At 47.4% G+C, this 22,414-nt stretch overlaps 1 protein-coding gene across 3 annotated transcripts in view; it reads right to left on the bottom strand.

Moving 5' to 3' along the window:
• Window positions 1-22,414, bottom strand: part of Syne2 (spectrin repeat containing nuclear envelope protein 2) — a 302,588-nt gene that overhangs the window by 50,968 nt on the left and 229,206 nt on the right. For all 3 annotated transcript variants that reach the window (XM_060387664.1, XM_060387667.1, XM_060387666.1), the window contains exons 82-94: window positions 21,995-22,141; window positions 18,382-18,558; window positions 17,442-17,597; window positions 13,941-14,093; window positions 10,172-10,342; window positions 9,578-9,708; window positions 7,827-8,031; window positions 5,373-5,552; window positions 4,682-4,810; window positions 2,739-2,893; window positions 2,501-2,645; window positions 2,048-2,142; window positions 800-1,034 (exon numbers count right to left, since the gene is read on the bottom strand). In XM_060387664.1, the coding sequence (XP_060243647.1) occupies window positions 800-1,034; window positions 2,048-2,142; window positions 2,501-2,645; window positions 2,739-2,893; window positions 4,682-4,810; window positions 5,373-5,552; window positions 7,827-8,031; window positions 9,578-9,708; window positions 10,172-10,342; window positions 13,941-14,093; window positions 17,442-17,597; window positions 18,382-18,558; window positions 21,995-22,141 (2,079 nt within the window). The remainder of the gene's footprint in view (window positions 1-799; window positions 1,035-2,047; window positions 2,143-2,500; window positions 2,646-2,738; window positions 2,894-4,681; window positions 4,811-5,372; window positions 5,553-7,826; window positions 8,032-9,577; window positions 9,709-10,171; window positions 10,343-13,940; window positions 14,094-17,441; window positions 17,598-18,381; window positions 18,559-21,994; window positions 22,142-22,414) is intronic.

The following is a 22,414-nucleotide window of genomic DNA, read 5'->3' as shown; positions in this document are numbered from 1 at the left end:
TCATAGGACACTTGTGGGAGTCAGTTCTTTCCTTCTATCATGTGAATCCCAGGGATTGAACTCAGGCCTTCAGGCTTAGCAGCAATCACCTTTACTCTGAGCCATCTCGCCAGCCCCTAAACCCTTTCTGATGCATGCCTGGTTGTCTGACTTTGCTCTGGAGGAACAATCAGCTCTTCCATCTGTCACTGTACCTGTGGACCCCTTACACATGTGCCAGTCCCTGAAGGGTTTGGGTGGTATGATCCCATCACCACAGACTTCTCTCGTTTTACCCGCCTGTCGGCAGTGCGTGCTTTTTCCACACCCTAAGAGCCCACCTCCATTTCTAGGTGTGTGGATAAGACAGGGCTTCCAACACACAAAGCTAGGGGGCAGGCTGTGGGCAGCCATACCTAGCTGGCTTCCCATTGTACACAACACACTTGGGTCGTGATGGAAAACACTGAACCTCAGGGGGCCGGAGGGACGGCTCAGAGGTTAAGATATACTGCTCTTTCAGAAGACCAGAGTTTAATTTTCAGCACCCCTACAGGCTCACAACCACCTGTAACTCCAGCTTCTGGGGGAACCCAACACCTCTGGCCATTTCAGGTACTAGCACTCTCTCTCTCTCTCTCTCTCTCTCTCTCTTTCACACACACACACACACACACACACACACACACGCATGCGTGCACGCACCCATGATTAAAAAAAATAATAATACAAATAGATTCAAATAAAGCCTCAGTCCAACAAACATCTTGCATATATAAAGCTTTCCCTCTCCTCCCCCCCCCAAACTGTGCATTCATACCTTCAGCTCGTGGATCAGGCGTCTGGTTTGGCAGGGGCTGGAATGGTCCCGTTCCTTCAGTGCGGACAGTAGGTGGCCGGTGTCAGCGAGGAAACGGAGCAAGTCCTCCACAGAGGTGGTGAAGAAGCGCCACTGCGTCACCAGCCGGTCAATGTCACACTTCCTCTGCTGAACAGCCCGGCCAGCACTCTGCCATCGCTCTGACAGCTTTGAGAACTCGGAGACAAATTCTGGTCTAGGAAAAAAAGAAAATGATGAGAGATTAACGGGAACGTGTAGAGAAAGCAACTGGCAAGGACCAGCAGAAGTCTGCGTGCGCGCTTTTCACGAAACAAAACGGCTTCAGGTCCCCAGAGCCCCGTTCGTCTTAAACACGGTGAGGGGTGCGGCGCTTCGGGTACGCCGTGTGTGTAGAATGTACCCAAGCGTAACCTGGTGACTGGCCAGCACTCCCGGGGAGAACTCCCTTGAACACTCAGAGTTGACTTCCCGAAAAGCCAGAAACCTGACCAACGGGACGTCCATAAAGAGGCAGGTGCTTTGCGGTGCTCAAGATGACTGGACGAGTGCTTGACATGATGCCCACCAGGATACTGGGGAAGGTTTGAACGGCTGGGCCACCTCTGGATTCTGGCCGTGCCAGCTAGCTACAGGGGCGGCTCAGCTGTGCCCACAGGCTGGCCTCGGGGCTCTGCCCAGCTTGCCTGCCGCTGCCCTCCATCTGGGACAACATGGCTTCACCCTCAGGGACAGTGGCACCTGACAACCTATTTTCAAGTGACAAAACCGCATACGGGTGACAGAAGAGAGAAAAAGGTAATGCAGAGGAAGCAGCAGAAACTTAGTTAATATGCCCGGGTAGCGGCCGTTTCCAGGCTCCTCTGTGCTGCCGCCTTCATCACTTCCAACAGGGAAAAAAAAAAAAAAAAAAAAAAAAAAAGCATTGTTAGCATTTTTTCAGGGCTGTAAGGCACAACCCTGTCTTAAGGTTTCCGTTTGGTAGTTAGGCACCCTAAGAACTGGAGTTCACAAAGACTCTTACGAAGAGCCGGGAGAGAAGCGCTCGAAGGCTCCGTGCACAGGCAGGTGTTAAGGAGACAGGGCTAATTACCCGGAGTGACTAGAACTCACTGCGGCATGACGCTGATGGGCTAAGCTGCCACCAGGCACCCTGGAAACACCTACAGAGGCTCTCGTGACAGGCCTGTCCCAGCAAGTGCAGCGGCTCCGGAACCCCACCCAGCTTACCTGCACTGTATTTCTGTTGTGTCCAGAAGCTGTAAGGACTGGGCCACGTAAGCATCGGCAATGGTCTGGCTCACAGAGACTTCAGCTTCCAACATCTGTTTGTGAGCCAAAACATAAAACATCAGCTGGAGGATTTCACCGCCAGGAACCTGGAGCATATGCTTCCTACTACAGCTCCCGGGGCGGGGGGGGGGGGGCTCTGTGAAATGACTAATTCCCAAGTTATTGGAAGCCAACTGCAAGAAACGGTCAACGATCAGATTAATATCATCCAGGAATACAATACTGGGGGAAAAGAAACCAGACCTAGTAATAGTAGCTATTTCAATCGCTGGATGACAATTAAAAACTTTTTTTGGAGGGACAGACACTCCTTGTGTTTTATTTGAATGGCTCTTCCCCCCGCCCCCCCGCCCCCCCCGCCCCAGGGGGAGTGGCAAAGCGCCCATTTACCTCATAGGTTTTCTGCTGCTCCAGGAGTGCTGGGAGGTCATGGGCAACATTCTCTGTGAGGGATTCTTGTATCTTCTCCAGAAGCTGGCTCCATTTTTCGCAGTAATGAAGGAACTTTGCATTCAGCCCGTTTCCCTGAAGTTTGCTATAAAGGTTTGAAAACAAAGCTGAGCCTTAGAATAGCGATGTTAATCCTGCCTTCCCTGAAGTGATGGGGGTAGGGGGAAGATGCTCTGACCTGCAGTGGTCCAGCGCTGTGGCCGTAGCTCGGATCCACTGCCGGTTAACATTTTGTAATGTTTTTATTGTTATGTCGCTGAGGGGGAGCCTGAGGCTCTCCTCATTCAAACGCTCAATGTCAGGTGACTGGGCTGTCAGTGCCAGCACATGGTTCTGTGAGAAAAAAAGTAAAAATGTTTACATGATGAAATGGCCTCCTTACCTTAAAGATGAAGGGAAACTAGGCCCGAATAATACAATTTGCGTACAGTCAGACAGCTAGTTAGAGTTAGAATTGGGCCTCAACTTAGATTTCTCATTTGTGGATGCCAGCCTACACATATGGCATGAGGGCATGTGTCAATTTTGACAGGATTTAGGATCATCCAGGAGATACATCCTCAGGAATGTCTGTGAAGGTGTCTTCTGAGAGATCTGAGGGGGGCAGACCCATCTTGAATGTGGTTGGTACCACACAGGCTCCGTAGCCTACAGGTATTCCCTATGGGCTGGGTAGCATAGGCTGAAGAAAAGGAGAAAGAGAAGCAAGCCAGCTGCGTGCCGGCAGTCATGTCTCTCTGCTTCCTGACTGTGGGCACAATGCGTCAAGCTGCCTCACCCCTGTGCTACCACGATGGACTGGAGGCCCTCAAAACACGAGCCAGAATAACCCTTTAAAACCCTTATTATTATTACGGGCGTGAACACAGGATGTGGAGGGCAGAGGACACCTTTACGGAATCGGTTCTCTCCTTCCACCTTTGGGTGGGCTCCACCCGCAGAGCCACCTTGCTGGCCTCCAAACCTTTTCTCCAGTTGCCTTTGCCAGGGATTTTGTCATAGCCAAAACAAACAAACAAACAAACACCATGCACAAGTAGCACCAAACCAGCTCAAGAAGTAGGAAGGGACGTTAAATCTTGTCTTTAAGCAAGACGGAAAGTGAGTTCTTCTCTTTTTAAAGGACAATTCTGGACTTCCAAGTCCTACGTAATCTGCCAATGACTTGAGCTTCAACAGGTTATTTCTACAGTGTGCCTACACAGCGACTGAAAATCTGATCGTTCCTATTACCCTAGCTAAATGGGACACTTAAACCAGACCTAAAGCGTTCTACCCATATTTTCCTAGGGTAGGAAAGCACAAGAAAGAAAGACTGATCAAAACTTGCCAAAAAGATGTCAACAGTATGTAAAATAAACGCCTTCCACAATACCCATACTTTCTCCTCAACTCTGCTGTCATAGTCTAGGTCAGGGTCAACATTTTTTTTTTCTTTAGATGGCCAGCCTAAGAGTGTTTTAGCTTTGTGGGCCATCTTGTCTGGAAAGCAACCATTCAAGTCTGCCCTTATACCATAGACTCCCTCACAGATAACGTGCAAATGGGCTGGGCTTAACTAAAATTTTTGTTTACAAAATGGACTGGGATTTGGATAGCATCCCATCATTTGCTGACTCCTCATAGGGGTAAATTCTGACCTTTGGGAATCTGCAGGATCCAGAATTCTTGAGTCCCTTCATTAATTTTATGTTAATTATACAAAACTCACTGAAGTAAATTAAAAAAGGAAAGCACCCAATTTTAATTGAATATTTTATATTTGATCTTCAAACTAAATAAACCCAACTAGTCACAACAGAGAATTCCTTGAATATTTGGGTTCACTGATAAAAAAGTCTATGGGCAGTGCATACATATTAATAACATAGGTATATTGATAACTTATTGATAAAATAGAGTCCCACAATGTTCCGTTTTTTGAGACCTTAAGAAAACGGAGCAGGAATGAAAGAAGTGAATGACAGTGCTCATGAGTTAACCAGAATGCAGATGAAAGAGAAGTGAGTGATTGAGCTCCCAAGGAAAGAAGGATGAGAGCAGGTTCACGCAGTAGTAATCAGTTTATTTTTTTAACCCTATAGAAAATAAGCTCTTAGGAAAGACACATATTGCCAATACCAGGAACGAGTCAGGAACTTCCTCTTTCTCTTCCTGGTAAAGTTTATTCAAATTTTCTTCCTCGTGCATAATAAGATCTTTTAAATATGTCAGTCGGTCGCCCAAATCCTTAAACTTCGCCAGAACAATCTATAAAGAGACAGAATTAAGCCCGGCATTATGAACTGCTAAGGGTTCAAGTTATTTTTCTGCTCATCGTCTCAAAACTTCACAGAGGTCTCTGCAAAGGCTCTGCAGTTTCATTCTGTGCCTTGGGAAGGTCTTCCTAGTTCCCTTTGCCTACTACCTGCTTTTTCTCCTTCCTGCTGACATGGAGACAGTATTAGAGATTCACCGCCCTCTAGGTATTCCGAGCACTGCAACTCGGGAGATGAATGAAGACTCCAGTGGACAGCTGTGTTTCCAGCAGCCACATCCATGTCTCAATTACTCTCCTTAAAAATTCCGATAACCGAGATCTGAACAGGGGAGGAGGCACGCCCCTTGCTAAACTAACATGTTTGGTCGAGAACAAACGGCTGCTAAGGAGCTGGCCCTCGGCCCCGTGACTAAGCAGGACTCTGGGATGGCTTCACTCTATGGTTTCCCCGAGGTGCCTTCCAGACGGCACAACTGCCTCATAGGCTCCAACAGACTGGGGGTGGCATGAGAATGTCCACAATCACTGCTCACGCGGAAAGGCAAGACGAACCTCAAATTCATTTGATTTCGCCAGCAGCATCTTTTCCAGATAGGCAGCTGTTTGGAGGGCATGCAGTTGTCCGGAATGGAGGCCAGGGGTGCTGCGCTCTGCAGGCCGTGGGAGCTGATCCAAGAGGGTGGAATTTTCAAGGAAGGCCTCTTTAGTCTTCAGGACATCATGGCACAGCTCCTGGAGAAGGAGAAAGGGTAGCAAAGTGTTTGCTCCTCCCCTACCACGGCCCCAACCCCTGCTGCTTATGCCTCTGCAAAAGCTTTTTGTTGTTACTGTTTAAGTAGCTGAAAAAACAAACAAAAAAAACAAAACAAAACAAAAAACAAAACTTGGGCTTTCTTAAAATGATGTATCGTACTGGCGCTGCTCTGGAGGTTGGCAGTTCAGCACGGAACCTGTCATTTCCCAACAGTCCGGGCTCCTAGGTTCTGGAAGCAGGAGACTGACTGAGAAGACGGGTGCTTTCTGTTTCTAACCGTCTAACTCCTGAGGGACGAACTTTGAAATCATCTCAAGAACCACTATGGCCTGTCCCTTGCTGTTGACCTTCCAACATAAATGGGTTCACGTAGGGTCCTCAGCGTCTCCCTAGGCAAGTGGACTGCAGGGCACTCTAATTAAACCTGTTTCTCACTTTTGATTTCACCTACAGTGTCACAAGCTATAAAACACATCTTGTTACCAATACTATGGCGTACTCACATTCTGGCTATTTCCTCCCAGCACTGGAAAAACACCATAGCTCAAACTGCTCTGTTCTTAAACAGTCTAAGATTACTGACTTCCCTGAATTCCCAGACGAGCAATACTCATGTGGAACCAAGTCCAGGTGTTACTGTTTTTGCTACATTTGAGAGTACGTACGGGTACGAGCAGGCGTGTTTGAACTGTCCACTTTGTTTACTTACTTAATGTTTTGGGTCAGGGCCTCTTCACTGGCCTAGGCTCACTGCTCTGGCCAGTGAACCCTGCCGTCTCTGTGTCCACTGGGATTTCAATTGCCACACTTAGCTTTTGACATGGGGTTGAATTCAGGGCTTCATTCTTGTATGGCAAGTACTTTAATCACTGAGCCATCCCCTAAGCTCCCATCATCATTATCATCATCATATCATCATCACCACCATCACCTCCATCACCACCGTCATCATCACCATCACCACTTTTGTTTCAAATTATGTGTACTGCGCTGGCTAGTGCTCTGTTAATCATTCGGAAAGAGGGAGCCTCAACTGACAAAACTGTCCCTGCTACACTGGCCCGTGGGCAAGCCTGACGAGCATTTTCCTAATTAATGACCGATGCATGCGAGTGGGCTCAGCCGTTGAATGTGGTACCAGCCCTTGGGCAGGCGGTTCTGAGTTGTAGAAGAAGGCAGGCTGAGCAGGCCACGAAGAGCAGGCCAGTAAGCAGCGTTCCTCCACGGCTTCCGCTTCAGGACTTGCCCTGCCTTGCGCTCCTGCCATGCCCTCCTCTGCTGATAGACTGTGAGCTACCCAACCTCGGTGCTGAGGAACAATCCAGGGGCCTCAGAAGAAGCGGGTCTCATTCATAACTGCGGAGCCACCTCCCTGAATTCTTGTTTCGTTTGGGGTTTGTTTGCTTGGTTGTTTTTCCAGACAGGGTTTCACTGTATCCCCTTGGCTGTCCTGGACTCGCTTTGTCAACCAGGCTGGCCTCGAACTCACAGTGATTCATCTGCCTCTGCCTCCTTGCGTGCTGGAATTACAGGCATGTGCCACATCTGGCTACCTATGATAATTATTATTATTTTTTTTAAAGATAATTACTTTTTTCTTTTTAAAGAATTTATTTTATTTTATGTACATTAATGTTAAATTGTCAGATCCCTTGGAATTGGGGTTACAGACAGTTGTGAGCTGCAATATGGGTGCTGAGGCCTTGAACCTGGGTCCTCGGAAGAACAGTCAGTGCTGTTAACCACTGAGCCACCTCTCCACCCCAGGATTATATTTAAAGCAAGACAGTCTTACCTGAGCAGCAGTAACTCCAGCTCTAAGGGATCAGACACCTCCTTCTGGCCTCTGTGAGTACCCCCACACCCGTGTACGTACATTCACACAGACACAGATGCGTGTCTTAGCTAAGGTTTCTATCGCAGAGACCGAACACTGTGACCGAGTGAGGTACTGTGGTTCTATTACAGATTTTGTATGAGGCTTTTCTCTAGGGATTTAACTGCTGACACAGAAATGTGAACTTGGGAATAGGTGGGTGGCAGGACCTCCCCCCGGAACCACCTGCTACCCTGTTCTCCCAACCCCACGTGTCCCATCTCACCTGTGCCCTACACAGCCAGCCCAGCGCACCTGTCCGATGACTTCGCCTTCCCTGTGGTCTATCCCTTTCCCAAGGCCATGGCCGCCCCTCACTGGCTCTGCCTGTTTTTGCTGATGCGGTTTGGTTTCATTCCCAAGGCTTTGGACCCACCTTGATGTCCTGCAGGGCCGGTGGCAGGATGTCTGCCAGGTTGTTTCCAGACATATTGATATTGGCAAGCTGTTGGAACCTCGCCTCCTGCTGCTGGAGCCGGGCTGCGGCCTCTGTGTGAGCGCCGTCAGCAGCCTTCCAGAGCTGAAGCTGACCGCGGGCCTCCTGCAGCTGGTCTGCGAGGTCTTGGTTCACCTGGGTCCACCTGGCAGTTAACGATAAGACAACAAACTTCATTCCATCCTCCCCTTGCAGCAAACTTACATGTACACGCTCTACTAGAAGTTAAAAGCAGGGGGATTTTTATTTATTTATTTATTGAATTTTTGAGGCCAGGTCTCATTGTGAATCTCTCAGTGTCCTGGAACTCACTGTATAAACCAGGCTGGCCTCGAACTCACAGAGATCCTCCTGCCTTTGCTTCCCAGGTGCTGGGATTAAATGGATGCCCAGCTTTTCAATAGGTCTTCCTTATATACTGTGCTTGTGTCAAACAAATTTACTGTGCAATTAATGAAACAAACAAAATATTTATTTTCAAGTTAAAACAAAGGAATCTTTAAATTCCATTTACAGGTTTTCATCTTGCTTTTTTCCTTTCCCCTATATTTACTCCTTTTTTTTTTTTTTAATTTTCCATGCTAGTAATCAAAAAAGAAAAGTTAGCCAGATATAGTGGCTTGATTAGAATCTCATCATTTAGGAGGTTGAGTCAGGAAGATCATTACAAGTTTGAGGCCAGCTGGGACTACACAGTGAATTTTAGGTCAGCTAAGAGCTGAATGAGATTCTTCCAGAGGAGGAGGAAGAGGAGGAACAACCGTTTCGTTTTTTGTTATTGTTTGTTTGGTTTTGTTGAGACAGAGTTTCTCTGTGTAGTCTTGGCTGTCCTGGACTTGCTTTGTAGATGAGGCTGGCCTTGAATTCACAGAGATCTGACTGCCTCTGCCTTTTGGGGTTACAGGGATGCGCCACTGTGCCCAGCTCGGAACAACCATTTTAAAAGACTGTACAAAACATTCTGCAGATTATTTGTTGCACTTGCATGAACGGAGCTGGGAACGTGGCTCAGCGGTAGAGCATTTGTGTAGCAGGAGTCCAGCTCTGGGTTCGGTTCACAGCAACCCAAACAACAAGCAGAAAAGAATGAACTTGTATGTGCAAAGATTCAGTGACCTGAATCTTTTAACAGCAACGGCACTGCCTGTGCAGTGAGTGTTGCTGAAACCGAACCCGGAGCTAGACATATTCCGGCCTCCCTTCAGTGAAGAGTCGGTGGAGAGCTGGGGACACCACGTCAGGGTCCGCACTTTGCTGTCCTATGTTCAATACTTTGCAAAACTCGGCTGGCTGAGGCAGTGGAGTCTGCAACGAAGGAAGACTCGAAAGCAGCCTGCTCGGGCAGAGCAGCGTTAGGTCACTTTCCAAGAGATGCTGTGAGCACATCCATCTGAGCTTGTCCTACAGGTGCCCTACTCCTCAGTGTTTCTGTTGCTGCTTTGGGGGTTCCCGAGACTGAGCCTGGCATTTAGAGGATGCGCTATGGAAGTGGCCCCACTGAGACATTTCTGGCTTGATTATCCCAAACACCGTACAAGACACACGAAAGCTCTCATGACACTGAACCTCACATGATGATACGCAGAGCCACAGTAATGCTGAAACTGGGCATCTTAGAGGAGTGGGAAGCCTGTTCAAGGCATAAGGAGCAAGAGAGAGGACTGCTCTTTCAAGTTTCCCTCTGAGCGTACCTTGAATGAGCATCCTGGCATTTCTCCTCAATTATCCCAGCAACGTAGGGGCAGGAATCTTTGAGCCTGCCAATAACCTCCTGCAGTTTCTCCCAGCTGCCTTCCCTGCTCTCAGCTTCATCTTGAAGGGCCTGAGGACACAGACAAAGGTCAAGTTCAGATGGTTTGACTATCCCTCCCCCAACCCCGAAGGTAACATTTTCTTGGCCCTTGTGGCTGCACAATAATGACACAAACACTTAGACCTTACAGGACGGTGACACACAGCCAAGAACAGGAAGAAAGCAACCAACAACGCATTTCTTCCTCAAGCTGAACTTAGAAGTATTAAGCTGCTAACCACACAGCACCCGGCCCTACAAACAACGTCATAAGCCATGAAATGAAACAGACAGAAAATGCAAGATACACTTAAGGTTTCCTGTGGCTCATGCGACTAGCTTTAAAATTCCAAGCTGTGCCTTTGGTACCTCTAGTTAAAGTGCCACTTTTTGCTTCTCTGTGAGCAGTGAAAAAGCACCTGCATTCATCCTAAGGCTTGCTCCAGCCTTCAGTTTCTACCCACAATACCCTTGGCCACGCTGGTTAATTTACCTGGAGCTTCTGCACCTGGCAGTCCAAGGCCTCCAGTGATAAGACCGCAGGCTTGCTGTGCTCCATGGAGTATGCCAGTTGGGTTGTCATCATATTGGCCTCATCGTAGAGCTTCTCACAGGCCTTCCACTCCTGCAGCGCCGACTGCACGGAGGCTCTGAGCTGATGGACCTATGGCGAAAGCGCAAACCCTGACTTAGCATTCCTAAGACTCTCTCATTTTGTTTCCTCCCAAGGAATCTATTCTTGTATCCAAGTTAGACATTTCAACCTGAAAGCACTGGAGACCTCCACTAACTTCCTGAAGGCCGGAAGGCTAGGTTAAGGAGCATACAGATCTCAGAGAAGGCTGTTCTAATATGAGGTAGTGGGAAAGAGTCCCAAGACCATGAGGCTTAGGACAGGCAAGAAAGGGAATCTGAGCACGTGGGTCAATCACTCTGCTAGCCTTCTGGCTTTGGACAAGATTACTTAACTTTGTTATTGGTTTCTTTATCCACAAATCAAATTAATTAGCAAAACAGACAAAACAAACACACACACCCAATAGGGTTTGTGAAAAATTCTCTACAGCTGTAAAGTGTTGTAGGTTAAGATGCTAAAGTGATGCCTGAACTTAGCTGTGACTCCCTCAAAGCCATCACAAGCTGGAGAGAAACACACAGGATGCCCATGAGGGGCAGGCACATTTTACCCACCGGGACATTTTGCCACTTAGTGAAAACGGTCCCTGAAGCTACATGTGGGTGTGTGCCTGTAATGCCAGCACCTGGAAGGCTGATGTGCTCAGGCCTGGGCTATATGACGAATTCCAGGACAGCCTGACTATTTGAAAATGTTGAGGGCCATGAGATGGCTCAGCAGGTAAAGGTGCTTGCATATAGTTCAGGCAGGCATGGCACCTGGACTCTTCTAGAGTGCTGGGATCAAAGTGTGCACCACCACACCCAGCTTTGATCCCAGAAGATGCCACACGTTTGGTCTGAGGGAAAAGAGAAGAAATTTGTTAAGTGAGCCTTCACAGAGCAGAAAGAAGAAATGTGAGAGCTGGGCTCAGCTGGCAGAGCTCTGAGCACCGTGATAGGCATCCGTCATTGTTACAGCAGAAAGGGGTCAGATTGTGTTATCATTCCAGAGAACAGGCTTGGGGAAGGAACCTGCCCATGGACAGAGACGGAAAAGTGAGGCAATCATTGCTGGCAGTTGCTGGAATTACAACCATGTATCTTCATGACCAGCATCTCTTAATGTGGGTTCTGGGACTCAAACCTGGGTCCTCATGTTTGTCCCCTCACCAACGGAGCCACCTCCACAGCCCACCTCCCGCATTTTTTTAAACCGATACTTTACAGAGATAAAATTCACACATCATGTAATTTACCTATTTAAAAGTTAAAATTTTACAATCAATTTTAGAACACATTTTTTTTTTTTTTTTGCTCCAAAAAGAAACATCACATCCATTTAGAAGTCACTTTTCTTCCAGCCAAAAATAACCCACTTTCTGTCTGTACAGATTTTCATATAAACAGATTCATACATGGTCTTTTTTATGAGAACTGGCTTCTTTCGCTCACCAGGCTTTAAAGTCCATTGACGTAGACTACACTGTCGCTTTAGAACAGCTGAGTAATATCCCACAATGCAGGTACACCCACTACATTTTACTAAGACATCCATAGTTGGATAGACAATGGGTTGTTACCGCTTCGGGGCTATCACGATTAGATGGCTGTAAACATGGACCACCTAGCTGAACTGCAGAGTCCTGTCAACTCTACTGTTTAACCTTCAGGGAACTGCTGCGCTCCTTTCCAGCGCCTCCGGACCACTTTACACTCGCACCTGCAGCGTATGACCGAGTCCTTGCTATCGCTTGCTATCGTCTGCCACCAGCATTGGCTAATGCCGCCATCCTCGTGGGTGGCATCTCATCACGGCTTTGATCTTTATTCCCTCGATGGCTACTGATGTGCTCATTGGCCATTCACATCATCTTCTGCAGAGAGAAGTCCATTCAAGAGGCCTTCCCATTTTCCTCATTCAATTACTGCCCTGTGGCTTATTCCACTGTAAGTACAAGCCCCTTAGCCAAGACACAATCTGCAAATACTTTCCCCATCCTCAGGGTTAGGCTTCCATGGTTTTCTCTTTTCTCTTAGTCCTGGTGGTTAAGTAACTTAAACAAACAAGATGGACAAATGACTGAATGAGCTCATCCCTGTTTCTCCCCGTCCTCTCCGCTTGTCTTTACATTTCTTTGTGGTGCTCTTCAAAAGCACAGAGTGCTTGATTTTGATGAAGGCCAGCTTTCTGCCCCCTCCTCCGGCGATCGATGCCTCAGTGTCCTGTTTAGGAGGACAGGCACGAACAATTATGGTGCTTCTTAAGGAGTTCATAGCTTTAACTCTGACATTTGTGTCTGATTCATTTAGAGTCAACTTCTGTATGTGGTACGGAGTCAGCAAGTCATTGTTTTTCATGTTAATATCTGGGCGCCCTAGTGTCATCCTGTGTGGGGAAAAAAAATCATCCTCTTCCCTGTGAGTAATCTTGCTACCTTTGTTGAAAAAAAAAAAAACTGAAAATGTATTTCATGGTTGGACTCTTCCATTTACTTGTGTGTCTCTCTTATGATTTTGCTCTCTGCATGCTATTATTATTATTATTACTACTGTTGCTATTATTATTATTGTGTTTATTTGTTTGAGACAGGGTTTCCCTGTGTACCCCTGGCTGTCCTGGACTCATTTGGTAGACCAGGCTGGCCTTGAACTCACAGATCCACCTGTTTCTGCCTCCTGAGTGCTGGGATTACAGGCTTGTGCCAAGGAGGTTGGCTTCTGCATGCTTGTATAAGTACCATCTTAATTCAATCCCCCTCTGTATTACACCACACCACTGTGATCTGTTCCTGTGCATTTCTTGCACTGCTCAAGCTCCTCGGAGAGCATGGTCCCATTACTTTCTGCTTTCTCTCACCCCTGGTGGTGAGCACAGTCACTCAAACATGACTGACAAATGACTGAGCCAGCTCATCCCTATATTCCCGGAGTCCCGGTCCAGGGGCGAGGCTGCCCGTTGCTTAGGGATTTCAATCATACGGCTTGTTCCCAAGTCCCCTAGGGGCACAGGGTAGAAGGCAGATTTTAACACGTGACATATATAACTCCCGGTGAGGAGGCTGGAGGAAACGCAAACACATTATAACTGAGAGCCTTCAGAGCATCCTCGGCGGGAGGTAAACGCCTGTGCAGAGTCTCAGCTTCCTCTCCCAATGTCCTCCTTTTGCGGGGGGGGGGGGGGGGAGCATCCTGCACACTCTTTCCCTTCCCTCTTTCTTCCTGCCTCTGGGGTTCCCCCCATGCTGACCCTGCTCCCAGCTCCCGAGGCTATGTGATACAGATCCCGCAATCTCTCCCGCATCTCCTTCAGGCTTGGGCTGCTCTTTTCTAACTGCTGCTGTGGAGCTGACCTGGAACAATACCAGATGCTCTTCTCGTCCGAGAGAAGGAGAGAGACATTTATACTTGCCTGAGTACGTTAGACAAAACAGAGAGAGCCAAGCGTATTTCCTGCCTGCCAGTGCCGCTTTGACCCATGGCTCGCCTTCAACTATTTAGTGCCTAAAATGAGACTTGAAATACTTCTCACTTCAGTATTCTTCCCAGCCGCAACATGGGGTGAGTCTCCGTGATCCAAGAACAGCAACAACGATAAACGAAAAGACTGTAGGAGGAGAAACAGCAGACTGACGGATGTCCCCTACCTGGCTGGTCACGTGACCCTTCTTCTGAAACAGCTCATCAATTCCAGACGCCATGTCCTCTAACAATGGCACGCCTCCCCCCTCCAAAGTCAGAGGACTCTGTCTCAACTCATCCAGGGCTTTGGATTTCATGGCGAGCTGATTTTCTATATCCTGGATGGGCAAGACAAAATAAATAAATAAAATAAATAAAATAAAGTATAATAGTTCTGAACAATTAATAAGCAGGCATTTACTCTTTTGAGTAAAAAAATGCCAATGGAGCATATAGTTATACAGAGCACTGCAATGACAGCACTTTAGTCACGGCTTGCTTTTTGAGACAGGCTCTTGCTGTGTAGCCCAGGTTGGCCTCAAATTCACAGGTCAGGCCTCCGCCTCCTGGGTCCTGGGATTAGAGGTGTGAACCACCATGCCCGGTCTCACAGCATGTCCTTATTTCAACTCTATAGTCTATATTTTAGGAGATGCTAGGAAACAGGTTGTTAGGGGCGTGGTATGGGAGTGATCCAGATCAGCTAGTCTTTGTTAAACGTCTGCCTGTGCTAGCCCCACCGTGTGGCCCCAAGTCATCAACCCCCAAGTCCCCGTTTCCTTAGCACCCGGAGTCAGCCATGGCTGGAAACCACAAGCAGGAAGGCACTTTCCATCATCAAGGAGCATGTAAATGGCATGCTTTGCGGCACTTGAGTCAGCTAACAGCCTGCCTGTCTTTTGTATCTTCATCCATTAAGTCACTCATGAAGCCACGCTAAATGGCTCTGTTCGTTACAGCCATATTCCCAGAAGCCTATAATATGGTCTACAGAAAAACAGAACACAGACCCAGCAGTGTAAGCCAGTTGAAGGAGGCCTGAAGCAGCTGGGAATGATTATATACGCCTGTAATCCCAGCATGTGCAAAGCAGGAGGATTGCTATAAGTTTGAGGCTAGTCTCTATCTATCTGTCTGTCTGTCTGTCTGTCTGTCTGTCTATCGATCAGATTATATATAGTCTGAGATAGTCTGATCTCAACCAACCAACCAACCACCAACAACCACAAAGATGATTCTCATGCTTGGGAGTGGGCCCGGACCACCAGAACACGGAGTGACAGGAAGTCTGTGCTATGTAGCCTTCTACCCCTGCACATGACTGCAACACCCTCACTTTGACAGAAATCCATGCATAAGCGCACCATGGAGTCCTCACTGACAAGGGGCTGCTTTCTGGGCTCTTCTTTCTATGGTTTAGTTGTGAAGGTCCTCGGCACACAAAACAATGCCTCAGAAGCGGGCTTTGCCAGCAGGATTCACTGGGCACTGCGCTGCTCACCCCTCCCCCATACACCAGGCTTATGCGGATATGTGCCTCAACACCCATCGGAAGCTAGCACGTTTTTCTGTAAACTGGTATCTTGAAATATATTTGAGAATGTTGAATTGCTGTCTCCTTCAAATTTCTAATAACCATCTACAGACGCTCATGGAACTAGATGTTTCTAAAAAAGTACTTCTTCACCACTAAGTTGTTTTATTTCCTCTCCAATAAAAGGGAATTTTTTTTAAAAAGGGCTGTTTAGCAGGGAGTTAAAAGGAAATACCAACACACACTCACGCACTAGATCAAGAACGAACAGCATAAATAATAAGCCTGGCAATGCTAGCTCCTGAGCCCTTCCCCACGAGTCTTCGTTCTTTTTCTCCCGGACTGGGCCTAGTGGTCCTGAAGTCCACTCTTGCCACACTGGGGCCTTCCAGCGCTTCTCAGGCATGCCAGTTCCCAGCTCACACTCACCACCTCACTTTAAATCCTAACCTGCAGCACAAGCCATTAAGTGGAATGAAGAGACTTGCTAATTACATAGCTTCTCCAGGAGCTAAGTCCTGTGAGAAACACTGTGAAGGACTGTTTAAATATCCCAGTCCCAAGGCTGGAGATGGTAAGATGCTCTTGCAGAGGACCCCAGTCCGATTCTTAGCACCCAGGTGCAGTGGCTCAAGGCCACCTGTAGCTCCATCTCTAGGGGTGGCTAGCTCAAGGGCTAGCTAGCACTCATGTACCCCCAGACACGGGCACATAATTTAAAAAAAATCACAAAATAAACCTTTAGGAAAACATCCAAGTCTTCTGAACGGATAGGGACTGACTTCTGCTAACTCTGCTTGCTTACAGTCTAAGGCACCAAACTTTAACTTCCCGCTTTAGCCAACTACACATTTCTTTGGCAACTGCCCTCGCTTTTGTTGTTCATATCCGTTATCTCACGGTAACACAAATGTTTCTACTTCAGATGGTCTGGTCTGGTCTGGTCTTGTTTGGTCTGGCATGGCTGTCTGCCTGTCTCTCTCTGTCTGCATGGCTAGGCTAGTAGAATACTTAAGCCATGACCCCTTAAACCTTGCATCTGTTAAATTACAGCTTGGGGGTGAGACTGGGGTGGGCAGGTGGCTAAAATGAACCTGTCTCAGGCTTGTTTGGAGGGCAGCGCCAGCAGAAGGAAATACAGTACTAAGACTAGAGTCTATGGAAGACGAGCTTAGGTTAGGCCTGTTGGCATTTCTTTGCAGCTTCCTGCAGGGGAATGCTGAGGTGGACACTAAGGGAGAGAGGAGAGTAGGGGCTGGGAACTGGAAGTGGCTGCCAGAAAGGACCTCCTACTTGCTGCTGTTCTTACGTTATGACCAGTGCTGACTGTAACCTCTGGAGAACAGAATTTTGACCCAACCTGGCAGTCCCAGCGGTGGCTAGTGTGGTGCTTTCTTTCACACAGAAGCAGTATGTGTGCCCTCTGCAGCCAGGGCAACAAGTGATGTGTGACCCAGGCATGCCCAGCCCTGGCATGGGTCTACACACTGCAGAGTTTCAAGGACGGCATGACCTGGTCAATGGATAACAGCTTCGAGTCACCAAAGTGTGACTTAGATCCTGGCTCCAAGGGACAAGTGGGCCTTCTGGAACACTGTTCACAATAGGTGGAAAAAAATTGTCTCCTTCAGGCAAAGTGCAGAACGCAAGAATAATAATAATGGGAACATCTAAGTACCGTCCCCAGTGCTGGGCAAAATGGTAATAATAATAGTAAACGCAGAGGAAAAGGCATGGAAGCCCAAATTTCCTGAAAACGTTTCCTTTCCTTAGGTCTAATATTCAAACCTCATAAAAGCAACAGTGACCACAAAAGGGCCTTCTTCTCCGCTTGAAAAAGTATCACGTCACAATTACTTAAAACCCATGCATTCCTGGCTGATCTACATGAGAAAGGATAGTATGCACCACACGCTTTCTGACATTCCCATACATCCCGGGTGTGTGGCCGGCAACCGAATCCTAGGTTTGTGTAAAGACAGTCTGATGCGGACTCTGCTGACTAGGAGCCTCTTAGATCCACCCCTGTCACTAAGCAACACAGAGCTGAGCTCGCCTGGGCAGCTGCAACATGGTATCCCGAAACTACAGCATCTTTCCTCTTCCTCAGAACAAGTGCAGTACCAAGCACGAGGGTGCTACCCCGCCTCACCTGGCAGTCCAGGAGCAACTTCTCCATGGAGACAGCACTTTCGGGTTTCTGCAGCATCTTCAGTCTCTCTTCCTGTGCCTCCAACCAACTGTTCAAATTCTGTATCTTGTTTTCATTCTCAGTGATACTTTCCAAAAGTTGTTCTAAATGTTGAATCTATACATGATGGATAAAAACATTACAAAGGAAAAAAAGTTCTTACTTTCACCGCTCTTCTTTAAAAATGTGTGATGGTTTGACAGAGAATGTTCCCCCATAGGCTCAGGCGTTTGAACACTCAGTCCCCAGGTGGTGGAGCTGTTTTGGGAAATTTAGAAGGTATGGTCTTGCTGGAGGAAGAATGTAACTAGAAGAAAGACAAGCAGATGGAAAGGAAGAAGAGAGAGAGGGAGGAGTGGGCTTTGAAAATGTACAGTCTCAGCATCTACTTTTGGTTTCGCTATAATAAAGAGTGCAGGGAGCCTTATGGAAGAGGTGAGGAGATAGAAGGACCCAGATGGACAGGAGCTCTACAAGAAGAGCCAACAAATCTGGGTCCAAGAGAGCCTGCGGGCACTGATGCTCTAACCAAGCACCATGCATGGAGGGGACCTAGCCCCCTGCTCAGATGTAGCCAATAGGCAGCTCAGTCTCCATGTGGGTACCCTAGTAAGGGGAGCAGGAGTTGTCTCTGACATGGATTCTGTTGCCTGCTCTTTGATCACCTCCCCCTGGTGGGGCAGCTTTGCCAGGCCACAGAGGAAGAGGATGCAGGCAGTCCTGATGAGACTGGATAGGCTGGGATCAGTTGGGAGGGGAGGAGGGCTCCTCTTCCTGAAGACTAGGGTGGTTCAATTTCCAGCAACCACATGGTGGCTCATAACCACCTATAGCGAGCTCTGGTGTGCTGGCACACATCCAAGGGCAAAACGATGCATCCACGTGCGAGCTCAGGACACACCTTTCTATTCAGGGTCCCGTGCACTCGCTGCCACTGGCGGTTCATCTCCCCCAGGTGCTCCGCGAACTCCGTCCTTTCGTAGCGCTTGCTTTCTACATCACAGGTGCTCAGCTGAAGCAGTGACTGGTTGACAAAGTCCACTATCCACTGCTTGTAGTCCATTTCCATCCTGAACTCCTAAAACACACCAACAAGCGAACTTAAACCCCAAAGGCAAAACGAAGACCCCTCACACTTACGGCTGGACTCTAGGGGGCGCCAAGCGCCTATCCATCGATCCGGCCGCCAGGCCTACCTTCTACTCTCCCACCTTCCTTGGGACAGGGTGGTTGCTTTGGACGTAAGGAGGCTGGGAGGGAATCACACATTATTAGGGACAGCAATGACTCACTTCCCTCTGAACTCACTGGAAACTCTGAGGGAGCTCCAAATAATGGTAGCTGCTGTCTGTGAAGGGGTAGCAGGACCCTGGTTTGGCAGAGGGGTCTTGTGACAAGTTGCCTAAGAGTTATGAGACACTCTGAGCCATGTGAGGACTCAAGGGAACGGCAGCGTAGAAAACAGAAGCTAGGGGTCCTGGCCAACTTAGGTAGCTGTTCCTTGTAGACAGAGGCCTCCCATGGCAATTTGGATGGCTTTAAGTTCTACCATGGTCCCACTTGGGGTAATTACGCTTTCATCAAGCCTCTTAAGCTCATCACCCGTTGAGTTTTACCCAAGGAAGTTCTGGCACTTCTAACGGAGACATCCAGGAGGAACCAAGTGGATTGTGGTAGTAACTGTAGCTTAGGTCAACATTTTGAAGATGCGCCCAGGCACTCAAGTTAGGATGTGATGGTAGATCAAAAGCAAAACCAAAAGCACCCACTCAGACCAGGCATGGTGGCACACTCCTTTGATCCCAGTGCTTGGGAGACAGAGCAGACAGGTCTCTATGTGTTTGAGGCCAGCCTGGTAAGCAAGTTCCAGGCTAGGGCTAGAGATCGAGATCTAGCTTTGCAAAGGAAAAAAGTCAGATCGGCTACAATCATACTTGGTCATTAGGCCATTATCTTCTGCCTGCCAGACACTAGGCTCCATCGACCTACAAACTCTTTGAAGGTCACAATCCTCATTAACCTTCCTAGAATACTACCTGATACACATAATTGTGCTTTGTTATATGCTAATTAACTCTACTCAAAATTCCTATCTGGTGTAGAAGACAGACATCAACTTGTTTTCTTTCTCAAGGACATTTATTACTAATCACTGCAGGCCAACTGCTGGAGTATTTTTTTTTCCAGGTAAGAATCTCAGTCAAGAAAGGGAAACTGGCAAAGTAACTAAACGGCGGTAATAGCATAGGAACTAGAGAGAGTCACAGAGATATCAAATTTGGCAAAGCCATCTAATCAGGCCGGGAGACCTGGGGTCAAAGAGCCATTGCAGACATGCTAGGGCTGACCCCTGAAAGCTGGCTCAGAGGGTCTGGAAAGCGGGCATTCCAGACAGAAGGTACAGCGTGCACATGGCATGTGGTGGGAGAGCAGCAGAAGCAAGTGAGGGACCAAAACTGGATCCGGTGCTGATGTGGGGAGTAAAGGGATGCCAGGATTGAGCATCTTCCCTAGGGTCTTCCGTGTTGTTAAGCTTCTTTAGGAGTATAGATTTTAGTATGCTTATCCTATATTATGTGGCTAATATCCACTTATAAGTGAGTATATGCCGTGTGTATCTTTCTGTTTCTGGGATACCTCACTCAAGATGATCTTTTCTAGTTGCCACCATTTGCCTGTAAATTTCATGATTTTCTTGTTTTTAATAGCTGAGTAATATTCCATTGTGTAAATGTACTACAATTTCTGTATCCATTCCTCTGTTGAAGGACATCTAGGTTGCTTCCAGATTCTGGCTATTAAGAATAAAGCTGCTGCAAACATGGCTGAGCAAGTGTCCTTGTTGTATATTTGAGCATCTTTTGGATATATACCTAGGAGTGGTATAGCTGGATTTTGAGGTAGCACTATTCCTAATTTTCTGAGAATGCACCAGATTGATTTTCCAAAGTGGTTGTACAAGGTTACATTTCCACCAGAAATGGAGGAGGGTTCCCCTTTCTCCACATCCTCTCCAGCATGTATTGTCACTTGAGTTTTTTATCTTAGCCATTCTGATGGGTGTAAGGTGGAATCTCAGGGCTGTTTTGATTGCATCTCCCTAATGACTAAGGATGTTAAGCATTTTTTTTTATGTGTTTCTCTGCCATTCGATATTCCTCTATTGAAAATTCTCTGTTTAGTTCTGTATCCCATTTTTTAATTGGATTACTTGGTTTGTTGGTTTTTAACTTCTTAAATTCTTTATATATTCTGGATTTTAGCCCTCTGTCAGATATGGGGTTGGTGAAAATCTTTTCCCAATCTATAGGCTGTCATTTTGTTCTGATGATAGTGTCTTTTGCTTTACAGAAGCTTTTCAGTTTCATGAGGTCCCATGTATTGATGGTTGATCTTAGAGCCTGTGCTATTGGTGTTCTGTTGAGGAAGTTGTTTCCTGTGCCAATGAGTTCTAGGGTCTTCCCCTCTTTTTCTTCTAACAGTTTTAGTATGTCTGGTTTTATGTTGAGGTCTTTGATCTACTTAGACTTTAGTTTTGTTTAGGGTGATAAATGTAGATCTATTTGCATTTTTCTACCTGTGGACTTTCAGTTAGACCAGCACCATTTGTTGAAGATGCTATCTTTTTTCCATTGTATCATTTTGGCTTCTTTGTACAATAGGTGTCAGAAGCAGGAGAAGACTGGGAACAGGACAGGAGCATACTACAGACAGTCTCTGAAAGACTCTACTGATCGAGGTATTGAAGTAGAGACTAAGACTCATAGTCAAACTTTGGGCAGAATGCAAGGAATCTTATGAAAGAAGCAAGAGACAGAAAGATCTGGAGAGGATAAGAGCTCCATGAAGAGCCAACAGAACTCCAACAGAGCCATAAAAACTGAGCCCTGAGGGCCTTGAAGAGAAAGATACCCCAACCAAGGACAAGGCATGGAGAGGATCTAAAACCTGGTCTCAGATGTAGCCCATAGACTCAGTATCCAAGTGGGGTTCCTACTCCCTAGTAAGGGGAGCAGGGAATTTCTCTGGCATGAACTCAGAAGCAGGCTCTCTGATAACCTCCCCTGGGGGGGTGCATCCTTGCCAGGCCACAGAGGAAGACAATACAACCAGTTCTGATGAGACCTGATAGGCTAGGGTCAAATAGAAGGGGAAGAAGAGTCCCCTATCAGTGGACTAGGGGAGGGGCATGGGGGAGAAGAGGGAGGGAGGGTGGGATTGGAAGAAGAGATGAAGAGGGCCACAGCCAGGATACAAATTGAATAAACTGTAATAAATGATAATAATTAAAAAAAGGAAAAAAAAAAAAAAGATGGCAGGAGGCTGAGCCCAGCCCGAGCCCACTGAAGGCTTGGGCTGTCCACTCTAGCATCATTGCCAGTCCCTTCCCTCCCTGCCTCCCTCCAATCCATTTCTCTTGATTATATCTCACACGTCTTTGGGTCAAGCCTTTTCCCTGAAGTGATTTGCTTCCGTATTCAGTGGAAAGCCGTCGGCCCCTTCTGGATAATTACCTTGAGCTTCTGCAGAAGGCTCTTCACTTGAGACGCAGAACACTGCTGGAGCTCAGCGTCCCCACCTGCCACCTGAGGCTCCACGGAATTCATCCAGCTGATCATCTCGAAGATCGCTTCTCGAGACGGCAGCTTCTCCATCTGAAGCTGCAAGGGCAGAACGATTTCCATTTAATTACCTGCAGCTGACCAAATGAATCAGGGCATCGCCAAGGAGGGCGCCTGCTTTGATAAAAGGTCTTGCAGGTTGGCCACAAAAACAAGCCCCCAGTCAATGATAAAGACCTTCATATAAGCCAAGCCAGTGGCACAGAGACAGCCAAGCAATAAAGTAATTAAGCTTGATTTTTCTCTTAAGAAAGATCTCATTGGAGGAGAGTCTAGCGATTAAGACCTATATTCAGTGGTGTGAGTGTGTGT

Source organism: Meriones unguiculatus, chromosome 7 (assembly GCF_030254825.1).
Source record: "Meriones unguiculatus strain TT.TT164.6M chromosome 7, Bangor_MerUng_6.1, whole genome shotgun sequence".
NCBI lineage: Eukaryota > Metazoa > Chordata > Mammalia > Rodentia > Muridae > Meriones > Meriones unguiculatus.
This window is presented reverse-complemented; position numbering and strand designations above follow the sequence as displayed.